Raw genomic sequence first — 22206 nt, 5'->3', positions numbered from 1 at the left:
TCAACAACCAATTTATATGACTAATTTTTGGTGATCATCCATGTATGCTGAACCTTATGCATAAACAAAAATTTGACAGAATAAAAATAAAATATGGTGTCTAATATGGCTGCCGGTCGATCCTTATTTTATTAGCATTTATTAAAACTTATTTAAACTCTCTAAAACAACATTATTTGTGTTAATATGACTGTAAATTAAAGAAAAAGTCATGATGACTTCGACTCCTAAGTCAGAGAAATGCGGACAAGGTAAGCTATGCATTAATTTCATCTCGTCTATGAGTAGGTATCAAAAATTGAATAGTATTTTACTTTGTCTTTATAAATAGTTTAGATTTTTAGATTTGTTACTAGTATTACTACGTTTATTATTGAATGATTTATTTTTAAGTTAGCTATTGGTTGATTTATTTTATAAAAAATACTCCGGTACTTCGTATTAGACCAACTACTTAACTAATTAATTAATGCGCCGTTTGGTTTCTAAATACCTAACTAAAATTCTTTCTCTTGCACTAAGCTTATATAAATACGAAAATTTAAACTAATCATGGTTTGTTTCTTCTTTTGTATGTAGGAAAGCATAAAGTTTCTACATAAAAAAATGTTACTAAAGTTTTATTATTAGTAAACAAGAAAGACACTATATGATGTTACTTTAACTAACAGTTGCAGTGTTCTTCATGATTATTTATATAAAACATTTTATGTTTATGTATATCTATTTCTTATACTTGTAATAAAAAAAGTATTTCTGTCAACAAATAATACGATTTTTCGTAGTAAGTAGTGTAAAATGTAAATTAATCAATAATTCAGCGTAAATAAAAAAATGCTAACATTTTATTATATTATATACACAATATTCTTTCTTTCATTCATAATCATAATACCTTCTTAAAATTTCAAACTATGATCCAAATTATGATTTACAAAAGTTTTTCTTGAGGCAGGTGAAATAAATAAATATTTGCTTACTCTTTAATTATGCCACTTTTATAATATATAATTTATTTTATAAAATGTGGAACGGCCAGAAATTCACTATCCGTAAAAAGAGATGTTGTTTTTTATTAGTTAAATATTTTGTTGATTAATTGAATGTTGGGTAAGTAGTTTTATTAAATATATAAAACGGCTTTTAAGTTTATTAACCCTTGTATAGGTTGTAATGATCTTTGTGTTTATAAATAGATGTGTCACAGTAATTTAAAGTATATCTTAAAATTTATTAGACACAATTTAAAGCATATTTATTTTTTAAATTAGGTGATATTTGAAATTCAATTTTGTATGGAATTTTATTTTTTAATATTAAAAAAGTATTGTCACAATGAACCAGTATTAAATTTAAAATATAAATAAATTTGACAATATTGTTTTGTTATTGATAACTGTATTTTTTAAATTAAGGTTTAGAGAAGGAAACATTTTTTATTTAACAAAAGGAATCATTCCTTTTGTTAAATAATAAATTAATGTCAAATTAGTACTTTCAGTTTCAGAAATGTAGATTAAAGTCAGTCAGAAGTTATTTGACTTTAAGCTTAGTGGTCATTGGTCGCTGGCAAAATGACCTGTGAGTGATCAGTATTAAGTCATATCAGGAAATTTGACTTAGATAAGTTTTTCAGAGTAAATTTTTGATGACTCTGATGATTTCCAGTATATTTTTTAACAAAAATGTGTAGAATCAAACAAATATATAACATTTTTATCATTATTTAGTTTTTGAATGCTGTTTCGAAAATATAATTGTACATTGGTTTTCAAAAATATAATGCACAAATTGTGTCTGATTAATTATAGCTGCACCTATATAAGACTACTGAAATTAGTAAAGTTACTATAAATTACTAACTAGAATCTAAAATCGACTGCTTTATTCAATTCAATTTACATAAATGTAGTAGTACTAATAGAGAAAATGAAGAATATCTAACAATATATTGTATCTTAATCAGAACATTATAATAATATAAATCAGGTATAAAAAAGCGTAAACTTTCGCATTCTAATGCTGGTAGAATCGTAATGGATTCACAGTACGTAGTAAATAAACGGCTGAGCATTTTGTGTGCCAATACATTGCCGGATTCGATTGGGTTATTTTAGTTTCTAGTCATTTGTGAAAGTTTTTCTTTGTGGTTCCCCGAACACTTAAATTAGCCGTGAAGTGAAAAGCGGTGACATCTATGTTTTTACTAAAACTGCGATTTGTTATTTATAAAATATAAAACGTAGTAACTTATGTTTTGAAGGTTTAAATATAACTTGAACTGTTCGAAAATATCACTTTATTAATTATTCTTCTACAAAGAAAAGTATATTTTAATGATCTATAGAATATAAGTCGTTACATCGATCGACATGATTTTTGTTTCTTTATATTTGAAAAGAGTTTACAGTTAACTCTATACAATTTTCATATTCTACTTCTGTGTGTATAATTACATAATTATTAGTGATACCATTAAATCTTTTCAAACAAAAAGTACCAATTCTAAGTCTATACGGTTTTATATACACGGCGTATAACGGCACTATTCTCGAATAAACTATCAGAATTAGACGTCTACTGTCTGAGGTTGGAGACGCGATATTATGTATGCTATTCAGCTCGCTTCGTGCCGCAGTTCGTCCGACTTATTTTATTAATATTCCTGCGGTTAGCGCTTGGAAACCGCCACGCCGTCGTGCCGGTCCCGCCCGACAGCTCGTATAATGCCGTTCAAGATATTTAGCTTTCCTCGAAAAGAGGTCGAGTTCTAAACAACGATGTACTTTACAATTCATTGCAATAAATTACTATAAACGGGCTTTAAATTTTAATAAACTCTAGACCCAGATGTTTTGAGAATATCAAAGTTATATACAAATTTCATGTTCATGAACTAGTGTAAAAGCATCAGTATTCATGTTAATTAAATATGAAAGGTTTTTTTTATATCTACATCTACATTGTAACAGACAGTCGATCAATAAAGATTGAGAGCGGATGTTGAACGTGATTAAAGCTAGTTTTTTCAAAAGGTTTTTACGTTTTTGCCCTGATTTTTTAGCTTCTACGACAATTTGTAGCATGACTTTTAGATAATTTTTTATGTATTTATTTCTATATTCTTGTGAGAGTTCGTGTATCAATGATATTAATATTAACTAAGATATATTTTTATAAATATCACATATGAAAATGGCGAGGAAAATTTTTATGTAGATTTAATAGAGAATAAGAAGAGAATTTAATGTGGCAGATCTTATTAAGGTAATAATTATTATAATAGGTATTCAGTCCTTTATAGAAGTATTTTATTTTTGTTACTTGAAAAAGTATGTCAAACGCACATACTTATTAAATTATAACAAACCCTTATTCGATTAAAATAACAATGTGAAAGATCAAAAATATCTGCCGCTGCGTTATCAATGAGCAACGCTTAAGTAGATTTTCTGTACTATAACGCTGCGACGTAGGACATTAATTTACGTTTCGAGTCGTTTCTTATTGATATGAACTTCGCTACAAAACATTAGCAAATCATATACAGAAATGTTCGCCGACTCTACCCGCCACACCAATGCGATTACTGTTGTGCATTCGTTTTAGAAATAAATACTTATTTCAATTGATTTAAAAGTAGTAGTAGGTTAGCTATTATGTAAAATTATGTAAAAATATGACCTAAAAGGAAATGAAACATTATTGTAGAATATGACATAATTTTTAATTAAATTTATTAATTTATTCTGATATAAGTGTTATTATATATTCAAAAATTCAAGCTTTGTAATTATCATATTGTCTTACTGGCTCAACGGTATAAGGCCCGTTCGCGATGTAAAAGCCATAGGATGCTGACCCTTTGGATTATAATAATTGATCGTAATGCCGTCTTCACTTAAAAACCGTTACGCCTAATTGCGGAAATTAAGAAAAGTAGCAATACCCTAATAAAATAGATATAAAAAACCTTACAAAATATATAGTAATTTAAATAGGTATGTATGGATTGTTCAATATAAGTAATGACTACGATATGCACAATACTCATTATGTAGGTAGATTCTAGCTCAGCGTGCTCTGGCCTATCTGCTAAGGCTCTGTAACGGGACCTCGTCTGTCGACAAGAGTTCAAATGCCCAGCTTCCATTTCCTTAGTGTTTGAACGTGCTATTATATTCTAAGCTTTTAGTTCGAATATCGGTATATAAATACCTGAACACCGATTATAAACTTTTTTATCCGACTGCAACTGGAATTTAAACTATTTACACACAATTGATAGAGATTAAATTTTTGCTCACACTTTTGGCGTTGGTGAAAATGTATTATACTAGATGTTATGCTTTTGTATATGCCTTTATTTAATCGTTTATATACAAGAAAATAAACTTATATCATACGATAAATACTATGTTATATTCGTGCAAAAGACAAATTTCGTACAAAAACTACTTTAAAAAAATAGGCGACCTATGACCACATGTGACCCTCGTGTTCTTCGCAGAGTTCCTTTACAATTTTTCCCACGTGTATTAAAACATTACATAAAACGTTAAGTCAAGGTTACAAAATATGTTGTTTATTAAAACAATTATAAAGATTGCTTAGAATATTTCTACTTTGAAAATTTCAATGTCGTTTCTTATGTGAAATCTATTATTTGTTCGCGATTAATTAATTAGTTAACGAGTATTAACTCAAGTTTCATTATTTATAAATCTTCTCTCTCGTCCTTAGTAGGCAGACGTACAGGTACATGAGTCATCTGTATTTGATAGTAAATGATTAGCTATGTCCGAAATTGTACTTGCAAATGATGTTTCATTCATTATATTATAGTGATAATAAAAAGTTAGCAAAGCTATTGACTCTGTCAACTACGGGATCAGATATTTTATGTCCGTTGTGTTTATATACTGGCTTTATAGAGCCGAAATAAACTAGAGTGCACGTAAATCATAAACAAAGATTGCGGGTTCAAATCTGGGCTAACTCCACTGAATTTTCAATTGTTTAATAAGTGTTTACAGTTCATCTTATGGTCGTCGGTGAAAGAAAATATCAAAGAAAATCAGTGCGTGTCGAATGAAAATCTAATACATGTATTTCCACCAACGCACTGGGGAAATAATCCCCAAATATTCTCACCAAAAAGAAAAGGATACCTTTAGTCTTTTATTTTTAACCTTCTTTAATCTTCTTTAACCTATAGTCTCGTCTTTCAATGCGGATATTCGATATTTAAGGTATTAATTATTTTTGATAGAATATTTGATGAGAGAATAATGTATTACTAGTCAAGCCCTTTTGTGAAAATCAAATAAATTTTAATGTTTAAATAAACAAAAGACATTTGTATAATATGTTCAGAATCCTAAGTTACAAGTAATCATTTACAATGACCCGACGTGCCGTTCGGGCTATTCGAATGCCATAAAGTTCTATTCCGAAGATCCGTTATAGGGAACCAATTCGTACTCCGTACAAGTCGTTATTTCCTCAATTACCTTAAGCTATTCACATGGAACTGTTTACACAAACGTTTGTTTGCATGTTACGATGTACTCACGCGTGGATCTTGATTTATAGACTTATTGCGACAGGTGCTTGATTACTTTACTTGACTCCATCGGTAGCAAAAGCACCGTCGTCGATCGTCGTATTTACTAACGAAAGTGAATGGCAAAACGAGTCCTTTAAATCTAGTTTCTAATTATCTTCAAGTTATCGATATCAAACGCGAGTAGTAAACGACACTTGATACAGTTAATGTTTTGATTAATCTGCTTGCGGCTCTAATGTCGACACAGTCGAATGATTTTATATTATAACGACCTAATATCTAATTGCTGAGGTCGTTTGTGCCATTTGATGGGTTGTTTTGCGTGAATCAATGATTTCGTAACGCATAAAATAAGATGTTAATCTTTTATGTGGATTTACACCCATTGCTATTCAAGATTTAATCTTACGCAATGACTCTTTATATAATATTAATAATGCAACTTCAGACATCAACTAGGTCTGATCGTTGTTAAATGTCGAAGCAAATCGATTAATTGGTTATTACGTTACCTAAAATACTTAATAATTGCTTAGTGCTTTGCTTAACCAAGCGCTTAAGCAATTATCTTAACTTATATATTATTGAGATACTTTAAAGGACTAGCCGCTTCGTGTGGTTTTATCCGAGTTGAACGTAATTGTTCGGCCTCCCATAGTGAGATATTATATAGTCTATAACATACTCAATGAATGGGCTTATCTATTTATTTTTTTCAAATATGATTAGTGGATACTTGGATAAGCGCGTTCAAATAAACAAACCACTAAGCTAAGCCATATATAATAGTATAGATATTAGTTAATTACTTTATTTTATCTTCAACTATGACTAAAACTTGATATTTATCTTAATGGATTGTCTCATTACAATTGTTTTTCGAACATTGAAGGCATTTATTTTTATAATTTTTTATTATATGAATAACGATTAGGCTATTCTGTGAAAACTGACTGTGATCTTCGGTCAACTATGAATTCTGTCTATTGGGCGATCTTGGCTCCTCAAATTTAAGTATGAATATTATATTGTATATTCGTCAGTAAATAGTATAGTTTTCTAAAATTGAAAAAATGTTTATAATAGAGATGAAATTACGGAAGTTATTTTTTCAGTTTTTTTTTTTTGTTAGATATTTTAAAGTGTGCAAAAAATGAGATCCCATGTTTATTTTATATTTAATTGTTGACATTTAATCTTAAACTGTTTAGAACTTGCAAATGTTTATGTGCGGGCTTGTTATTTTCGCAAGAAAAGTGTCATTGCACATCCAATGTCTAATCCATCACTCGTATTTTACTAACAATAGCAAGAATCACGTTTTTGAGCTAGTTACTAGGCTATAATTATATAGACCTTCAGACATGTTTTCTTCCTGTTATTGATAAGCTTAATGACATGCATTGTTAACTGAACGTGAGAGGTGAACTGTGAAAAAATCACCGATTGCTTCATAGCTTCGTTTTTAAATTATTATCTATCGTCCGATGTTTCCCCGTTCAATTTCTATTACCTACTTGCTTGATCTAGTATCTAAATATAGTATCCGATTGCTATTATTGTGTTTTAAAAATTGATACTGTGTTGAGATGTGAAAGCCAGACACACAAACAAACTCACTTTCACATTCATAATATTAGTAACAATTATACAATCATTAATAATATTGGATCATAACAATTTTCGTCATAATTTTTTAAATTATTTTTTCTTATATTGCGGTACTGGCAGTCTACGTGATACCTTTGTATCTGCTCATCGCTGTTTCGCCTGTATCTAACTCAAGGTTTGAAGTAATTCGCTATCATTAGGAATCGTGATGGGTCTTCTGTCACCGCAATGTTGAGTAAAGCATGATGAATGTCTTTCGTAATGATGTAACAAGTTATTTTATTGTTTTACGCAATTCCTTAGTGATTATACGTCGAATAATTGAAAGATGCCCTGCTATAATGGTTGGGCGAGTTAAGTAGAAGGCTAGGAGTAATACGATCCCGTTAGATTAGGTATCGCGATCGGGCTAGTTTATTGGAAAGTGAGTTGCTTGGACCGTGGCCGGTGGCCGAGCAAACGTTTGTGTGAGTTTCCTGCACTTGCTAGAAAAAGTATAAATCGATATATATTTATTGCTTTATTTATTCGCGTGTAACACAATTTAAATACTCATTTTTTACATATCATAAAAATAACTAAATAAATGTTTAAATATAGTAGTCGATCAACACCTTTGTCATGTCATCTATTTTTACAGCTGACCACCGAGCTTTTAACTACTAAAAATATATGTCTAAAGGGTATTTTAAAATCTATTTAAAATAAAAATTATGTTATAATAAATATTGTTATGGTCAGCTTGGGTCATTAGAGTGCCGCTATTAGTTATTGAATTTGATAAAATTTATTTTATACTCAATAAATTATATTTCTTCTTCGTGTACAATTAGGTGTACACATAATTGTACACGAAGATAAGCACTAACACTAATAAAATAACACTAACAGTAATAAAATAAACAAACCATTTTCGTACTACCAGTATTATCATTCTAATATAGCAATAGCTTAATTATGTAATTATAGAGCCGAGATGGCGCAGTGGTTAGAACGCAAGCATCTTAACCGATGATTTCGGGAAAAATAATACCATTCAAAATACTAACACACTTTAGCTACTAGTTCAAGAGTGGCAGTTTTGTTATTCGCTTTAACGTCTCACTTGAATCGCTTTAACGTATGACAAATACCGAAACGCGTTATTTTAAACGATAGACAATTTTTATTCGTGAATCATTGTTAATATTATAAATGCGACAGTAACTCTGTCTGTTGCCTCTTCAAGTTTAAACAATTGAACCGATTTAGATGAAATTCGGTATGGAAATGGTTTGAGTCGAGGGGTGGACATAGCCTATTTTTTTTAATTCAATCCTCGAGGGGTTCAAATGGGGGTCGACGGTTTGTGTGCTATAGGCAATAGTTTTATAAATTTGGCGCAGGTAAAACCGTGGGTTCAGCTGATCTAATACAGTTATATCCTCTATGAAGTTTTTAAGAATTTATTTACTTACTTAGTTATCTTATATCATTAGGCTACTTGGTTTATCTCAATTTTTTAAATACATTTATTTGAATATATTCGTGACTTACATACAAAATTACAACTCCCATTTCTCTACCTTTAATTTGAAATTTTCTACAACCCTTTTTTAGCGGATGCTTACGATATTGTAATATAAACCCACGTTCGAAATTTTAGCTTTCTATTGACTCAGTATTTTTGGCTGTGTTGATATTCATTCAACGGAAAAACATTTTATAAAAATAGATTTAATTCAAATTATTTACATAAGCAAAATTTCATATGTTTGTTATATAATAATGATATTTATAATGTAAAAACTTGATCTTTATTATCTTGATAATTTTCATGTTTTTTTAATTAAGTTGCGTGTTAATACGGTTACAATTGCCTTGCGTGTAACCCTGGCGGTCTGGTAATGGTCAAGTGACACAGATCTCTGGCACGCTTCTATTTCAATTATTATTTACGTTTATCGTGGTATAAAAGAATTAAGCGTTTAGTATATTATTCAATTTAAATTTAGATCGATTGTGATTAACATTCAGTAAATAGAAAAAAATAAAGATTTTTCAGGTTGCGTTCGAAAAATATTTATAAAATAAAATAAAATATCGCTAAATAAATATCGCTTTTTATGATACACGTTTTTTATACTTACAAAAGAGCGCAATCACGCTATCACATAGTTAGCAAATGTACGACGTGTTGTGCAAAATAACTGCAAATCTACACACCGTGTTTCAAAATTATATATTTTATTACCGCCCGCTGTAATATTCTCAATCAGTTATAATAACAGTTAAGTGTTGGGAGCGGGAAGACTTACGTGTATTAGATAACAGATATTAACTATCGTATATTATCGTAATACTAGCGTTTGTAAGGACAGGTGTGCCGACGCGGGCGCAGTCGCGGAGATGCATGGATCTGGCACTTTCACTCTCGCTGGTGCGACAGCAGCGGCCCAGGGGCAGCCGGCGCAGTGCCGTCGCGCCGCTGCTGTCGGCCGCACCACCCGCGCCGTTCTCTGCCGCGTATCTCGCTAACCGATCCGCAATTCGCCATCCTGTGTCAACATTATGCTCTGCTGCCCATTACCTCGCCTACTCGTTGCTCTGCTGAATATCGAGATCTGGTTGTGAAAAAACGTTAACTATTTTTAGAATAGGTATTTTATAAAGAAGGCGGGCTTACACGAAATTATCTCAGTGCGAGACGGTCTACACAGTGAATTTTCGTAACTTACGGCAACATGTGTAATGAGTGTTTGTTAAGTGGGGACTTTTCGCTATATTATTTATGACATACCTACAAGTCGAGTGATTGAGTGAAGTTTGAAATTGCAGTTTGTATTTGCAGAGAAAGTAGTCGATTCCATCGTCTAGTGTTCCTTTTGTAAATATGTTTAATGACATAACACTGTAGCTTTCTATTGTTTTGAAATGTCGATAGAACTTATAGAATAATTATGTGCATTCATAATGGCGTTTCTGTTAGACCATCATTTTAAATATTTTTAATTAATTAATTTTACTATCAAAAAAGTACAATTAATTTAGTTAAATTTACATTGTCAAGGTCCTCCATGCATATTGGACAGATGTCGGTAAAAGATCGAGCGATGCGCACATAAAGCTTGTTGCGACGCTAACTGTAAATAAATAATGACCTAATTGTACCTTACGTCTTCGCTATTTCGGTTCCTGAATGATCGCTATTAGCTGATCTGATTTTGAATGTCACGCAGTGTCCCACAACACCTTGCGACGATAGTGTAGTATTTCATCAATATTCAGAGGAGAAACTTGACGAGAGTGTAGTGCCTACTTTCGAAGATTTCTAAGGGCACTCCCTTTCTCTATAAGCGCAAATATCTAATTACAAAGCTTTTCCATTACATTAATCAAAGGAAAATGTGATAATACCGTTATTCTATAATTAAATATTACTTCGCATATGATTTGGAAAGGTCACTATGTATTGTGCCAAGATGCCTCATTACGATGAGAGTTTTATCCACGACGATAATCAGAATCAGAGACGAAATAAACGGAGCTACCATGTTTACAAGACAGGATTACACCCTTTGGGTTTTCCTTTGGAATCTAATGATGTAATACATGCTATAGAAGAGAGAGGAACTTCTGTGATAAAACGGAATATTATGAATATTAAACATCGCAGTAACAGATATAAACCAGAGTCACCCGCGTCACAAGCTGTGATTGTAACGAAATGTAAAAAGCCCGACATATTAGTGAGCCACTATCCGCGCATCAGTACCTTCGATCCGCGGAAATATGATATACGTAACAATAATATTCCGCAACTAACGCCCTGTAAGAGTTTTGATAATTTGACATTGAAAAAGGGTAAAAAGGATTCGATAAAAGAAAAGATAAGAAATGGAACCAGTCTCCAAAATTTGTTGCACGATGAAAGTATTAAACATTTCGTTTCACCAGTCGAAGATTGTAAAACTACTCGTAAGGGAGATGTGAGAAATTCCTATTCTGTAGTGGAAGCTCGCCGGAGGCCTGTACAACGCCGCTTTTCGCGGACCACTGCGGTTCCGGGTGTCGGTGTTTATCGGAAAATATGTGGAGACGCGGTCGCTTATAATCATTTGAACGGTATGTTTATGAAATGTTTTTGTACTGCACGTACGTATTGTTCCATATGGCTTTTTTGTAATTCGGTGATTCTGTTCTCAAAATGCATCCAAAAATCCGTTTATCATTATTTTAATACACTCGTGAATTACGTATTTTAAACGAAGCTTGTATGTCGAATGTCTCACAGTATTTATTTTACGCGGTAACCTCAAAAACAACTTAAGTTTGCTTGGTACATTCTGTTCACATTTCCATTACTAAGAAATGTAAACATTGGACAAAAACATAATCAATAATTAATTTTATACTGGTCTATATAAAAATATAAATCAACTTATTTCGTCGATATTATAATTAAATTCATCTGGTCTGTCAATAAGTTTTTAAAATTCATGTGAAAAACATTAGTCTTTTTATTTTATAAAATGCACAATACATTTAAATCGCAATCTCATTTCCTTATACGAAACGGAAGAGAATGTGAAATGCTTTCGGTTTTTCTTACTCTTGTTGTATCGCAGAGCCGAGTACAACGAGGTAGTTGATGTTGTATAATAAAACGTAACATACGCGGGAACGGGGCATTGTGTATTTGTATCTATTGTTGTTGTAATGTTAAGGCCGTCGGAAAAAGTCGCTAATAGTATTTAAATATACTTTTTTTCTTACGGGTTTTATGTGCCATGACTTTGTCAGTGTGGAGAGATTGCAAGAAGCTAAGTTTTTGACTATGTGTGCGATTTTATTTCAGTCTCCACGGTAAATAATAATTATTATTTTTAATTTAAGTATTATTAAAAAAATTAAAATCGACACATGCCGTTGTCGTGATTTTAAATGATTTTCTTATCCCTGTAATAGTCCGTAGTGACTAGCTAGATGTGTCTGCATAAATTACGTACTATCAGTGGAAGTCGTATGATTGATCTTTTAAAATGTCGATGCAATGCTAAATTTGAAAAAAATGCTTATTATTATGTAATATAAAGCGCATTTAAACACTCGTTTATATTACTATATTAATGTGTCTTTATCAAAATTATTATTCATAATACATTAATAATAAATATACTATATTGAAGTTAATTATCACAATGACCTTTATAATGCTTAGTTTACTACATTAGTTGTGTAAATAGTAAAGCTAGATAAATGTATTAAATCTTCTTCCACGTATGCGATAACGTCTTCCAAGTCCTGCGTGAACGTGCATAATATATTTTTATAATATTTTGAGGTCGTATGTATCTATTTAATATTAAAACGGTAATGTAATGTTAAATTCTCACAAATCGTGCCCAATCATTCGCCGTTATTTCTGACTTTACATACCGCATTTAATATGTAGACTATAAAGTTATTGTTTATTATTACACATTTACTACACCATTACTGCAGACAACATATTATTGTTAGACGTCATAGCTTTTATTTAAAACAAAAAAAGGAAGTGTTTAGGTCGAGGCGTAATATATTGTTACCCCTTATGTGTTTTTCTTAAGCTTTCGTGAATGACATTCATCTGGTTTTTGTTCTAATATTTAATATAAAAGAAAATGTCTGCTTGTTTTTTTTCTGAATTGACACCTTTCAAGTGTTACACACAATGTGATACAGTTACGTACGGCTTGTATTTCAAAATGCTGTACCGCGGGCTATGTACGTATGTGTCGTGATGTGTGTAGCCTTCCTCATAGAAGCTTTTCTAACGCAAAAATATTTTACAAATCGGTTTCCAATTGGTAACCTGAGATAAGCGTGTTCAAACAAAAGGATTCTTCCGCTTCGTATGTTTTTATTTTGTTGTAAAAGTAATTTGTATACATTTAAGATTATCGTGTGTAAAGAGTATCATGTTTAGTCGAAATTAACCCCATATTCGTATACACAGAATCTATATTTCAAATGAATCATATTAAAATATTTTTGTAAAATAGATTTCTGTTTCTGTATTAATATACAAAGACGAATGAAAATAACTAAAAACCATAAAGCATTTCACTATAGCTAGAATGCTAGCAAGCGTGCATCTTCCCGTAAATCGCCATTCCAATTCTCTAGGCGAAACCACCCCTCCTGTCACCAGTTTAGTTAACAAGATGGTCTTAAATCTTTTGTATATTTTTTTTTGTTAAAAGACAGTTAAAGCAATGCAGTATCCGAAAAACCTTTCAGTCTGGGCGCTTTTTGTTACAAAACCACAGTATTGTGACTATAAAGAACATAGTAAAAATTTAAAGCATATTTTAGAAATATGAATTGCTGTTGTAAGTATTCAAATCGGGTATTCTCGTTATGTGACATTAAAAAATATTTAACGGTAATGATAGTAAAAAAAAGTCGAGGGCGTACGATAACATGGATTAGCATTGTTTAGGCTGTGTGGGTATGGACAGCGTTGTCGTGTGCGATACTAATCGTTCTATCTTTGTATAAAACAATGATTAAAAATCAAAAATAAACCATTCAAGTTAGTGCGAAGACGAGCCAAGTATTATAACTAGTTTTGTAAAAGTTGTAACATCATTTCCAAACGCGGTGCTTATTGCTAAATATGAATACTAAGTGTTAAGGTTAAGGCTTAGTGCAGGATAGAGATTTATTGGTCGATTTTTGATATATCGAATTGTATTTGTACGTACGTATTGTACTGCTTAATGTATTTCAAAATAATAAAAGTTTCGTTATTCTTTTGTATATTATGTAAAAATAAATCACTTACTGTGAGTTCTCCGCTTTAGTTTTTGTTTATGATATGTATGACGCACTCGAGCCCAGGAAGCGGGCATGACCCGGCGTCCGTCCGGCGCGGTACGGTGCGGTGTCCTCCTCCACACTAGTGTAGCTTGTCTCAGTCGTCACGCGGCGCGGCTTGGGCGCGTCCTGCTGTCGCCTTCGCGTATATTTTTAAACTCGACCGTCATTGATAAACCTGTGTTTACTTATCCTCCAACGCGTCTCATAATAAGTCTTGGAAGATTTTTCGTTACTAATAAAGAAGTGAGTGTGATATAAGTTTTTAACAAAAAAAAGTATTGTGATCAACAAGTACTCGCGTAATATATGTACGGGTTAAGTTGGTGATTAATTTACAATGTATTTATACGTATAAGGAAAATTTATTTGTAATTTTGACCTGCATATACTGTGGCATGGAAGACCTTGTTTGTTAAATATATTCTTCGAACGTAGCAACTTAATGGTCCACTTAAATGTATACTAAAACCTTGGGGGTAATCTGTACATTTACGTCATTATTATTGAGAATACTATTATAACCAAAGATAGTGAGGGAGGCGAGGCAGAGGAAGGACGTGTATGTCTGCCTGTCTCTAAATTAGTTGAGTTTTCTTACGTACGAAATAACCCAAAAGTAGTTTGTGCATACATTATAATTAAATGTAATTTAATTCCCACAGTTCAGTTCAGTTTATCCTTAAACGATTCCTTAAAAATATTTGATAAGACCATAGGAATAATACTGTGTAATTCGTATCGGAATTATTATTAAACCGTAGACTTGTTTATTAGAAGCATTACGTCAACAATGCACGAACCAAAAACGTACAGCCATTGTTACATAAACGAACTTTAAAATGATTGTAAATACAAATACAAACATCGTGTAACGAGATAAGAACAACAGATCTGTTCAACAGGATCATTAACTCACTATCTATGTAATTATATAATAACAATATAATAACAAATAGACCGTATGATGACAATTAATTTCATTTGTGCGTTTTATTAGCTCAATATGCAGACCAAATGTAATTGTGGTATTTTTTTTTGTAATTACAATATTAGCTTTTTATAATTGGTATCTTAGTTAATTATATTATAATGAGTTTTCCGTGTATTATGGGCAGACGTTTTTTTTTTATACTCGGTCGGCTACGGTGACAACTCTAATATTATAAATTCGAAAGTAAGTTTGTTTGTCACGCTTTCACGTCTTTACTATTCAATTATCATGAAATTTTCCATACATATTTTTAAGGAAACAAATAAATCAAAATCCGAATATTCTTTAATCAAGTAGGCTCATAAAAGCACTTTTGAATCGTCGTGTTACTGTGTTGAATTAAATGTAATTATATACAGGGACATTGAGTACGTATCACCTATATAGTCGGATGAGAACTAGAAAAAGAATAATATATACATATTGTTTTGTTGTATTATCTTCTCAGTGAATACCAAAGGCGTAATGCGTGATACGAGTTACCGTATAAGGTTTGGGTATTCTTTAAAGTTCGTTGTCTGCCTTGATTGTACGGCCTCGGCGTTGATTTGTTCTTGTTGAAATATGCGTCACGTCGTTTGAACATTGTTTAAATATGGCATTTGGTTATTGAGTCTGTATTATGCTTATATTATAAAGTGTTTGTGTTTGTTTAAACATGTAAACAAATTCCTTTTATTATCTCGAATAGTATAAAAATGTATAGTAGTAGTATGTTCAAAACCAACTTTAAGCTAGTGCTAATATATAGATGAACTTGAAATTGGGATACCTGAGGATATGCGCTCATGATTGGCCATAGGCATTGGCGCTGGAAGATATAACCTTAGGAACTATTAAATTGTGTCCCTTGTGTCCCATAAGTGCCTTGGCTCATTCACCCTTCAAACCGGAACACAACAATACTAAGCAGAATAAGTGATGAGTGGGTGGTATCTACGAGGCGGACTTGCATACAATGATCAAATAAATTTCGATTATACTTGTCGGTTTCATATACATGTTTATAGTAATTGCAACGCTCTTAATTCTTAATAAAAAGGTTTTCTTTATTACGCATAAAGCAAAAGACTGGTAGTTTGATAACAGAGCGAACAAGCAAATAAAAGTATAATTATATTAGTAATAGATATTATATTTTTTGTTCCGGGTACTTCATTAGATGTGGTTAATTAGAAGTGATCGCGAAATTATCAATTGAATAATTAAGTTGTAATAATCGTGACGTAAAGGAAATAAACGATACGTTAATGTTCGGGGGTGTCCGTAGATAAAGGTTGGCCTTTGAACTCTTCGACCAGTATTTTAACTTCAACGAAAAGAAGTTCATTGCTGAAATTAAAAGAGACTCCAGAAGTTAATTAAGTTTAATTCCAACTTGCATGGAGTAGAACCTTCAAAATTATATTTTACCTTACGGTGAAGAAAGTAAGCGTTGTAGAGTAGGGGTATCTAACTGAAGGCAAAAGTAGACCCAGTTTTTTTTGGAAATGATTCTTTAACTTTTGACCAGTCAGTGTTCCGTAAATTAGTATTATTATGGGTTATATACGAACTATACATTCTTATACGTTCTCATCGCACTGCTTAAAGGAGACAACACCTTTTAGAAAACGTGACGAATCCCTCAGTTTTCCACAATAATTTAATCTTTAAGTATAGTAATTATTCTTTAAATTTACATGAGGATGTTTTTAAGTTATAAATTGATTGGAAATAATAAGATAAATCAGTTCTTATTAATCGGCGAAGCTATCGAGTTATATTATGACGATTCAAAAATGCTTTAATTGACAATATGGCCTTGAAAAATATCTTGAGTTTTATATAAATTTATTAGTAACATATAATTTATACGATAGTAAGATTGAATTTGTTATTTAATAGATGCGTTTTAAATTATGTTTGAATTTGCCCGATGTTTTTTTAATATAACAATTTAATGTTAAACTAACAAAAAATGTTACGCTTTAAAGTATTAATGTAACTGAGTTTGAACTGTTTTAAGAATTTGTACGTAAATCTGCTGGTCCTGCACATGATTTCTTTCCGGTCGTATCGGATTTCCGTCCCATCGCACGACGTAGAGTGAATAGAGAGTGAACCTGAGTTTGCGCACTCAATTACTCGCTGTATTACTCTTCCGCAGGTTACTAGTCTAACATTTTTTGTCATCGGCCGCCGTGCCCAGAGCAGGCCACGTAGTATATGTATAATATTATAACATGTAATTATGTTTATTCTTAAATTAGTATGTTAGGACCCATGAAAATGTAAAGATCGTGATAGGCTTAGAGATAATCGTGTCGATTATGTTTTATATACATTTAAATTTGCACAACGGGCCTAGACAAAGCCACACAGCGATTGATCTTTTCCTTTGTCAGATGATAATATTACGTGATCAACAATTTACGCTTCAAAATCACTTCGACAATTTTTGAATACACTCTTCTTTGGCTCCTTGAACTAATAGACTTGTTGTCTCTGTGCATCGTTTGTGCATATAAGATTTAGCGTTTTTTTTATGAATTCCAAATTAGTTTACAGATAGGGAGACGAGTTAGGAGTATACTCCTACCGCCCGGATTGTATCTCGTGAGAGGCGAGAACTAGCTCGCGATTAGTATGCGAATCGACCGCAAAGTGTGACTGATGCGTTACCCACGCACGTTGTCGCGGGTCCAGAACGACTTAATGAATACCTCGCCAGACAGCCGAAACTAAAGTTGTTTAGTTCATAGATTGTGTACTAAATTGGCACCAATAAACTATATTATGATTTTATTAGTAAAATTAAGTAACTATAGAGATTATTCAATGAACAAATAAATATATGAGATAAAAAGATTGGCTTAAACTAAACTACGTTAAGGAGAACCCTTGACGTAAGGGATATTACGTAATTTTATTGTAGCACATAGCTGTTTCCCCGGGAATTTTCCAATTACATGAAAATCGTCACGTATTACATGTTAGGTGTTTCATAATTAAATTCCTGATTATTATTAAATAAGTTATCTTTAAATTGTGTACACAACAAATAAAGCATAAGGTACTAAATTGTTGTAAATATTTAGGAAATCACGTTTGGGCGAAGGAGGGAGGCCTTTGATTTTGGTACACTTTTGAAGGATTACTACTAAGATCTCGTTAGCCATAAATGAGATAGCTGTAAAGGTTGTCATCTACTTGACTACTCTGTATATGGTTACAGATAACGAGGTTTGCGGTGAAGCGGGTTCGGGGCACCGCGGATCACTGCGCGGCGCCAATAAACTAGCGCGGCGCGCGCGCTCCTTCAAGGACGACCTACTCGAGCGCATCTCGAACATGCGTTCGCCTGCGCAGCCTCCCCATCCGCCGCATCTCGCCTCCAATATCAGGTCAGTACGTTATCTAGCGACTCGCGCGTCCGTTGACAGGGATTTGGTACAAGTTGCAGGAAAAAGCGGAGAATATGGCCTATTTTAATTTTAGTTAATTTTAAATATAAATTGAAATCTCTCATTTTCACCTATAATTCTAGTCGTACTTTAGAAATATTAATGACCCGCATTTACGATGGCTACCAATATTCATTAATCAATCATTCAATGCTTATACTACGGGAAATCACATTTGCTTGAGTAATTTTGAATAGACTTTAATGTAGGTTGTAGATCAATGAATAAATTTCATACTAAAAATTAAAATACATTTACTACTGGGTATTTAGTTAATGACTTTTAAAGAAAATAATCTATTGATAAATAACTACAGGTATCGAATAAAACTGATTACATATTAGGCGACTCAACGCATAAACCTTGTAATATAATTAATTTTCTACACGTTGCGCATAAGATATTTTGACAAGTAATTATTCCACTATCATAAAGTTTGTATCTATTTGTCACTACGAAATGTTATCTTTCCAAGTTGTGTACATAGCAATGAAATCTTTACACTAGCTATTGCTTCTTATCTGTATTGATAATAGTCTTGCATATACGTACATAACTCAGCTATCACACTGGCAGCTATTCAAGAAAGTGTCGCTCATTACAACAACTTTATCTCGACTCTAAGGTCGAGCTAAATTAATAGTGTTTGACCGAATATGAATATGATATTAAAGTAGTAATTATAGCCGTGTAAGGCATTGCGAAACTTATATTGTGATGTTTAATGCGTTTAATGTGGCGTTTATTATGAGTCACGGACGGCTAGACTGTCGCTCGCATTAATGACATTGTCCGCTGAAATCTCATTAGTTCGGAACGTGCAATGTTAAGTGATTACATTTTAATGTCCGCCACCGGACTGTCAGTGGGTGAATTGTTTTATTTAGTGTGTCCGAATGCTTATTTACTATCTGAGGTTATTTGAAAGTAAATTACAGTGTGAATATAAAATCTAGTGTGATCGAGTGTCGTTACGGTTCAGGTGTTTTTGTCGGTGTGTCTAAATGTCGAACACGGTACGATCGCCTGTCGGATATTGGATTAACAAGCGTACGAGTAAGCTTCACCAACGTCTCGTCTACAATGGGAAACGGTACGGTTTTTAAGGTTCATAAAACATCAGATATCGTTTAAGCAGTGAATAAGTTTTAACATGGCTTAACGTTTGTTATAGTCGCATCGTGATCGATAACGGTACATCTAAAAGTTATGTCTTTCGAAATGGCTCGTTATTCTTTTATTGTACGTTTCGATAGATCTCGTGATCAAAGTTTGCAGGCTTGACCCTATTTTTTGTCTAGTGTGACCAAAATTTGAGTTATATTTCTCTTTATGTAGACTATAATAGGTGAGTATATTGTTCGCTAGTATTAAAATTATTGTTCGCATTTTAAGTTTCTTCAAGTCAGTGAAAACGGTTCGTATGTTCTAAAAATGTTTTATCTATGAAAACAATTGTCAATATTTGCAAATGGATACAATAGGAACGTCTAAACAGCATGTGACAAAATGCAAATAAGTTCACAAACGCACACGAGTCTGATTAAATCTAATGTTGTTTGTATGGATATGTATGTTTATTATGCGTTAGTTATTTGTACACGCACAGAGTAAAACGAACCGGGACTTTGTATATCAAATACAGCTTAGCTTCGTTATACGCGCAGTGCTGGCTTGCATATAAAGTTGTTTCTTTCGCAATACTAATATTCCAGTCACTGGCGAATTTGGGTGATATTTTTTATGTAACGGTGCCACTTAATAATTTTTATCGAATTGCCCAATTGCTAATTGTATACGCAGCGTCATGTCGCATAGTTACGCAGTTCGTTTTGAAAGCGACCGTTCACGACAGCAGCCTGTCATTTAGACTTATTTTGTTTGCAATTTTTTAACATTGAGTAAAACTGCTAAACAAGAGATTTCTATCTACATTAGTCAAGGCCGGAAAACACGTTACAACAATCTTGATGAATTTAAATTTGTATTCGCTAAAATCGTTCGAAGAAAACAAAAGATTGTTCAAATAATTATTTCGAATAAAATATTACGGTGTTCATTATATTATGGACGGAGTGTATTCTAGCAAAAAATAAACAATGCGGTTCCCACATTTAAGAACAAGTGTTTTAATAACGAAGTGTGAAAATATTCTATATATTTATGTCGTTTGTGTTAACATTTAAGAAAATTCAAATTATTTCGTTGTATTTTCAGATCGCACTCCCCACTTAGTCCGAAACCTCGGAACATGGGAGCCAAATCCGTCACGGCGGAGGAGGGTGAAATCACACCTGCCAAAGAACTCGAACGGCTAGTCAAAGAGGTAATATAATAGTTATATAATATAAATCACGTTTAAACTATACTAATACACACACACAAACAAAAAAACATTTACACACATGCGCATTCAATAATTATAAAATAAATAAAAGTGAGTTTAATGCGCCGTTCAAAGTAAACTAATATATTTGGTAGCTGTTACTTCTTTTTTATGTGATTTGATTTGATGAAGGCATTGTAATCGCTTTCAGGTCACATTCGGCTTAAAACATTTCTCCGATGTCATCACAAAGAGGAAACTGGAAATGTTGCCGGACAACGGCACTATTGTTTTCGAATCGATCGCAAATATACACAAAGGTAAATTCATTATGCATTTTTTTATCAACGACTGATCTTTTTTTTTGTGTTTTGTTTACACAAACCCAAACACGGGGTATTGTATTTGCATCTGTATGCATATTGAGTATGTCCGTTTCCCAGAAACTTTACTTTTACTTTTGTTCATTTTATCGAGGTCATCGAACCGATAATAAATCGTTTAAAACGTTCCCTTCGCAGCAATTAAACCGTACTGCAGCCGGTCACCGCAGCTCATGAGCGCCGTCAAGCGGCTGTGCACGGCGCTAGCGATGCTGATACGACTCTGCGACGAAGTGACCGTCGTCAGCTTGCGAGCCGACGCCGACGACACGGAGATGGAGACGTCGACGGCGGCGCTGTCGCCCGAGCACGTGAGCTCGGTGGTGAAGGGCGTGACGGCGGCCGTGGAGGAGGTGGCGGGGCTGGCGCAGCAGCACATGACGCGCCCCGCGCTGTCGCCGCGCCCCGCGCTCGTGTCGCCGCGCGCCTCCACGCAGAGGAACTCGCTGCCCGGTGCGTTATCAGTGCGGCCATCGTGACTGTGACGAGACCATCATAGACCGATCCTTTTTTTCTATATATATTTTTTAAAGAAATAAACAGGTCTCGAATTAGTGACATTTCTTTGTATGTTGTCCAATTATAAAGAACAGTAGTTTTCGTATATATTTTTTTACGGTTTTTTAAATTCTTTATAAGGTTTTAGGAAAATTCAAACTATAAAAAAAAAAGTTGGAGAAATTAAATAATAGTAACTACTTCAATGATTATCAATCAGTTCCTCGTATCCAACAAAAATATATTTATAACTGGGTTCAATATTTTTTTATTTAATCTTCTTATATGTTACTCATTATATTTTGTTTCTCATTACAGACATCCCCCTTACGCCCAAAGAGTTGTCCCTCCTAACGGGCGAACCCGGTACGGAGACGAGCGGCGTGCGCGCCTCGCACTCGTCGGAGTCCATACTCGACGCGCCGGACTCGCCGCCGCCTAAGCCCGCCAGGCCCAACCGGTCAGTCAAGAAATTGTTTACCTAGACATGGAAAATATGATTTCGTTTAAAACCCGAATAAAATCTATAGGCACTATGG

The 22206-nt window shown here is 33.0% G+C and overlaps 1 protein-coding gene across 8 annotated transcripts in view; it reads left to right on the top strand.

Annotated features, from left to right (window-relative positions):
• The first annotated feature begins 84 nt into the window (after window positions 1–84).
• C3g (C3G guanyl-nucleotide exchange factor) overlaps window positions 85–22206 on the top strand; it is a 36745-nt gene continuing 14623 nt past the window's right edge. For 2 of the 8 annotated variants that reach the window (XM_064220976.1, XM_064220975.1), the window contains exons 1-6: window positions 9582–11284; window positions 18232–18400; window positions 20678–20786; window positions 20998–21106; window positions 21308–21622; window positions 21986–22127. In XM_064220976.1, the coding sequence (XP_064077046.1) occupies window positions 10627–11284; window positions 18232–18400; window positions 20678–20786; window positions 20998–21106; window positions 21308–21622; window positions 21986–22127 (1502 nt within the window). In that variant the 5' untranslated portion in view covers window positions 9582–10626. Of the gene's footprint in view, window positions 252–9581; window positions 11285–14100; window positions 14267–18231; window positions 18401–19023; window positions 19554–20677; window positions 20787–20997; window positions 21107–21307; window positions 21623–21985; window positions 22128–22206 lie in introns of those variants that run through there. The other 6 variants (XM_026628978.2, XM_026628977.2, XM_026628980.2 and 3 more) reach the window with 5 other exon arrangements.

Source organism: Vanessa tameamea, chromosome 5 (assembly GCF_037043105.1).
Source record: "Vanessa tameamea isolate UH-Manoa-2023 chromosome 5, ilVanTame1 primary haplotype, whole genome shotgun sequence".
Taxonomy (NCBI): Eukaryota; Metazoa; Arthropoda; class Insecta; order Lepidoptera; family Nymphalidae; genus Vanessa; species Vanessa tameamea.
The sequence above is the reverse complement of the archived record's forward strand: the minus strand, read 5'-3'. Positions and strand labels throughout refer to the sequence as shown.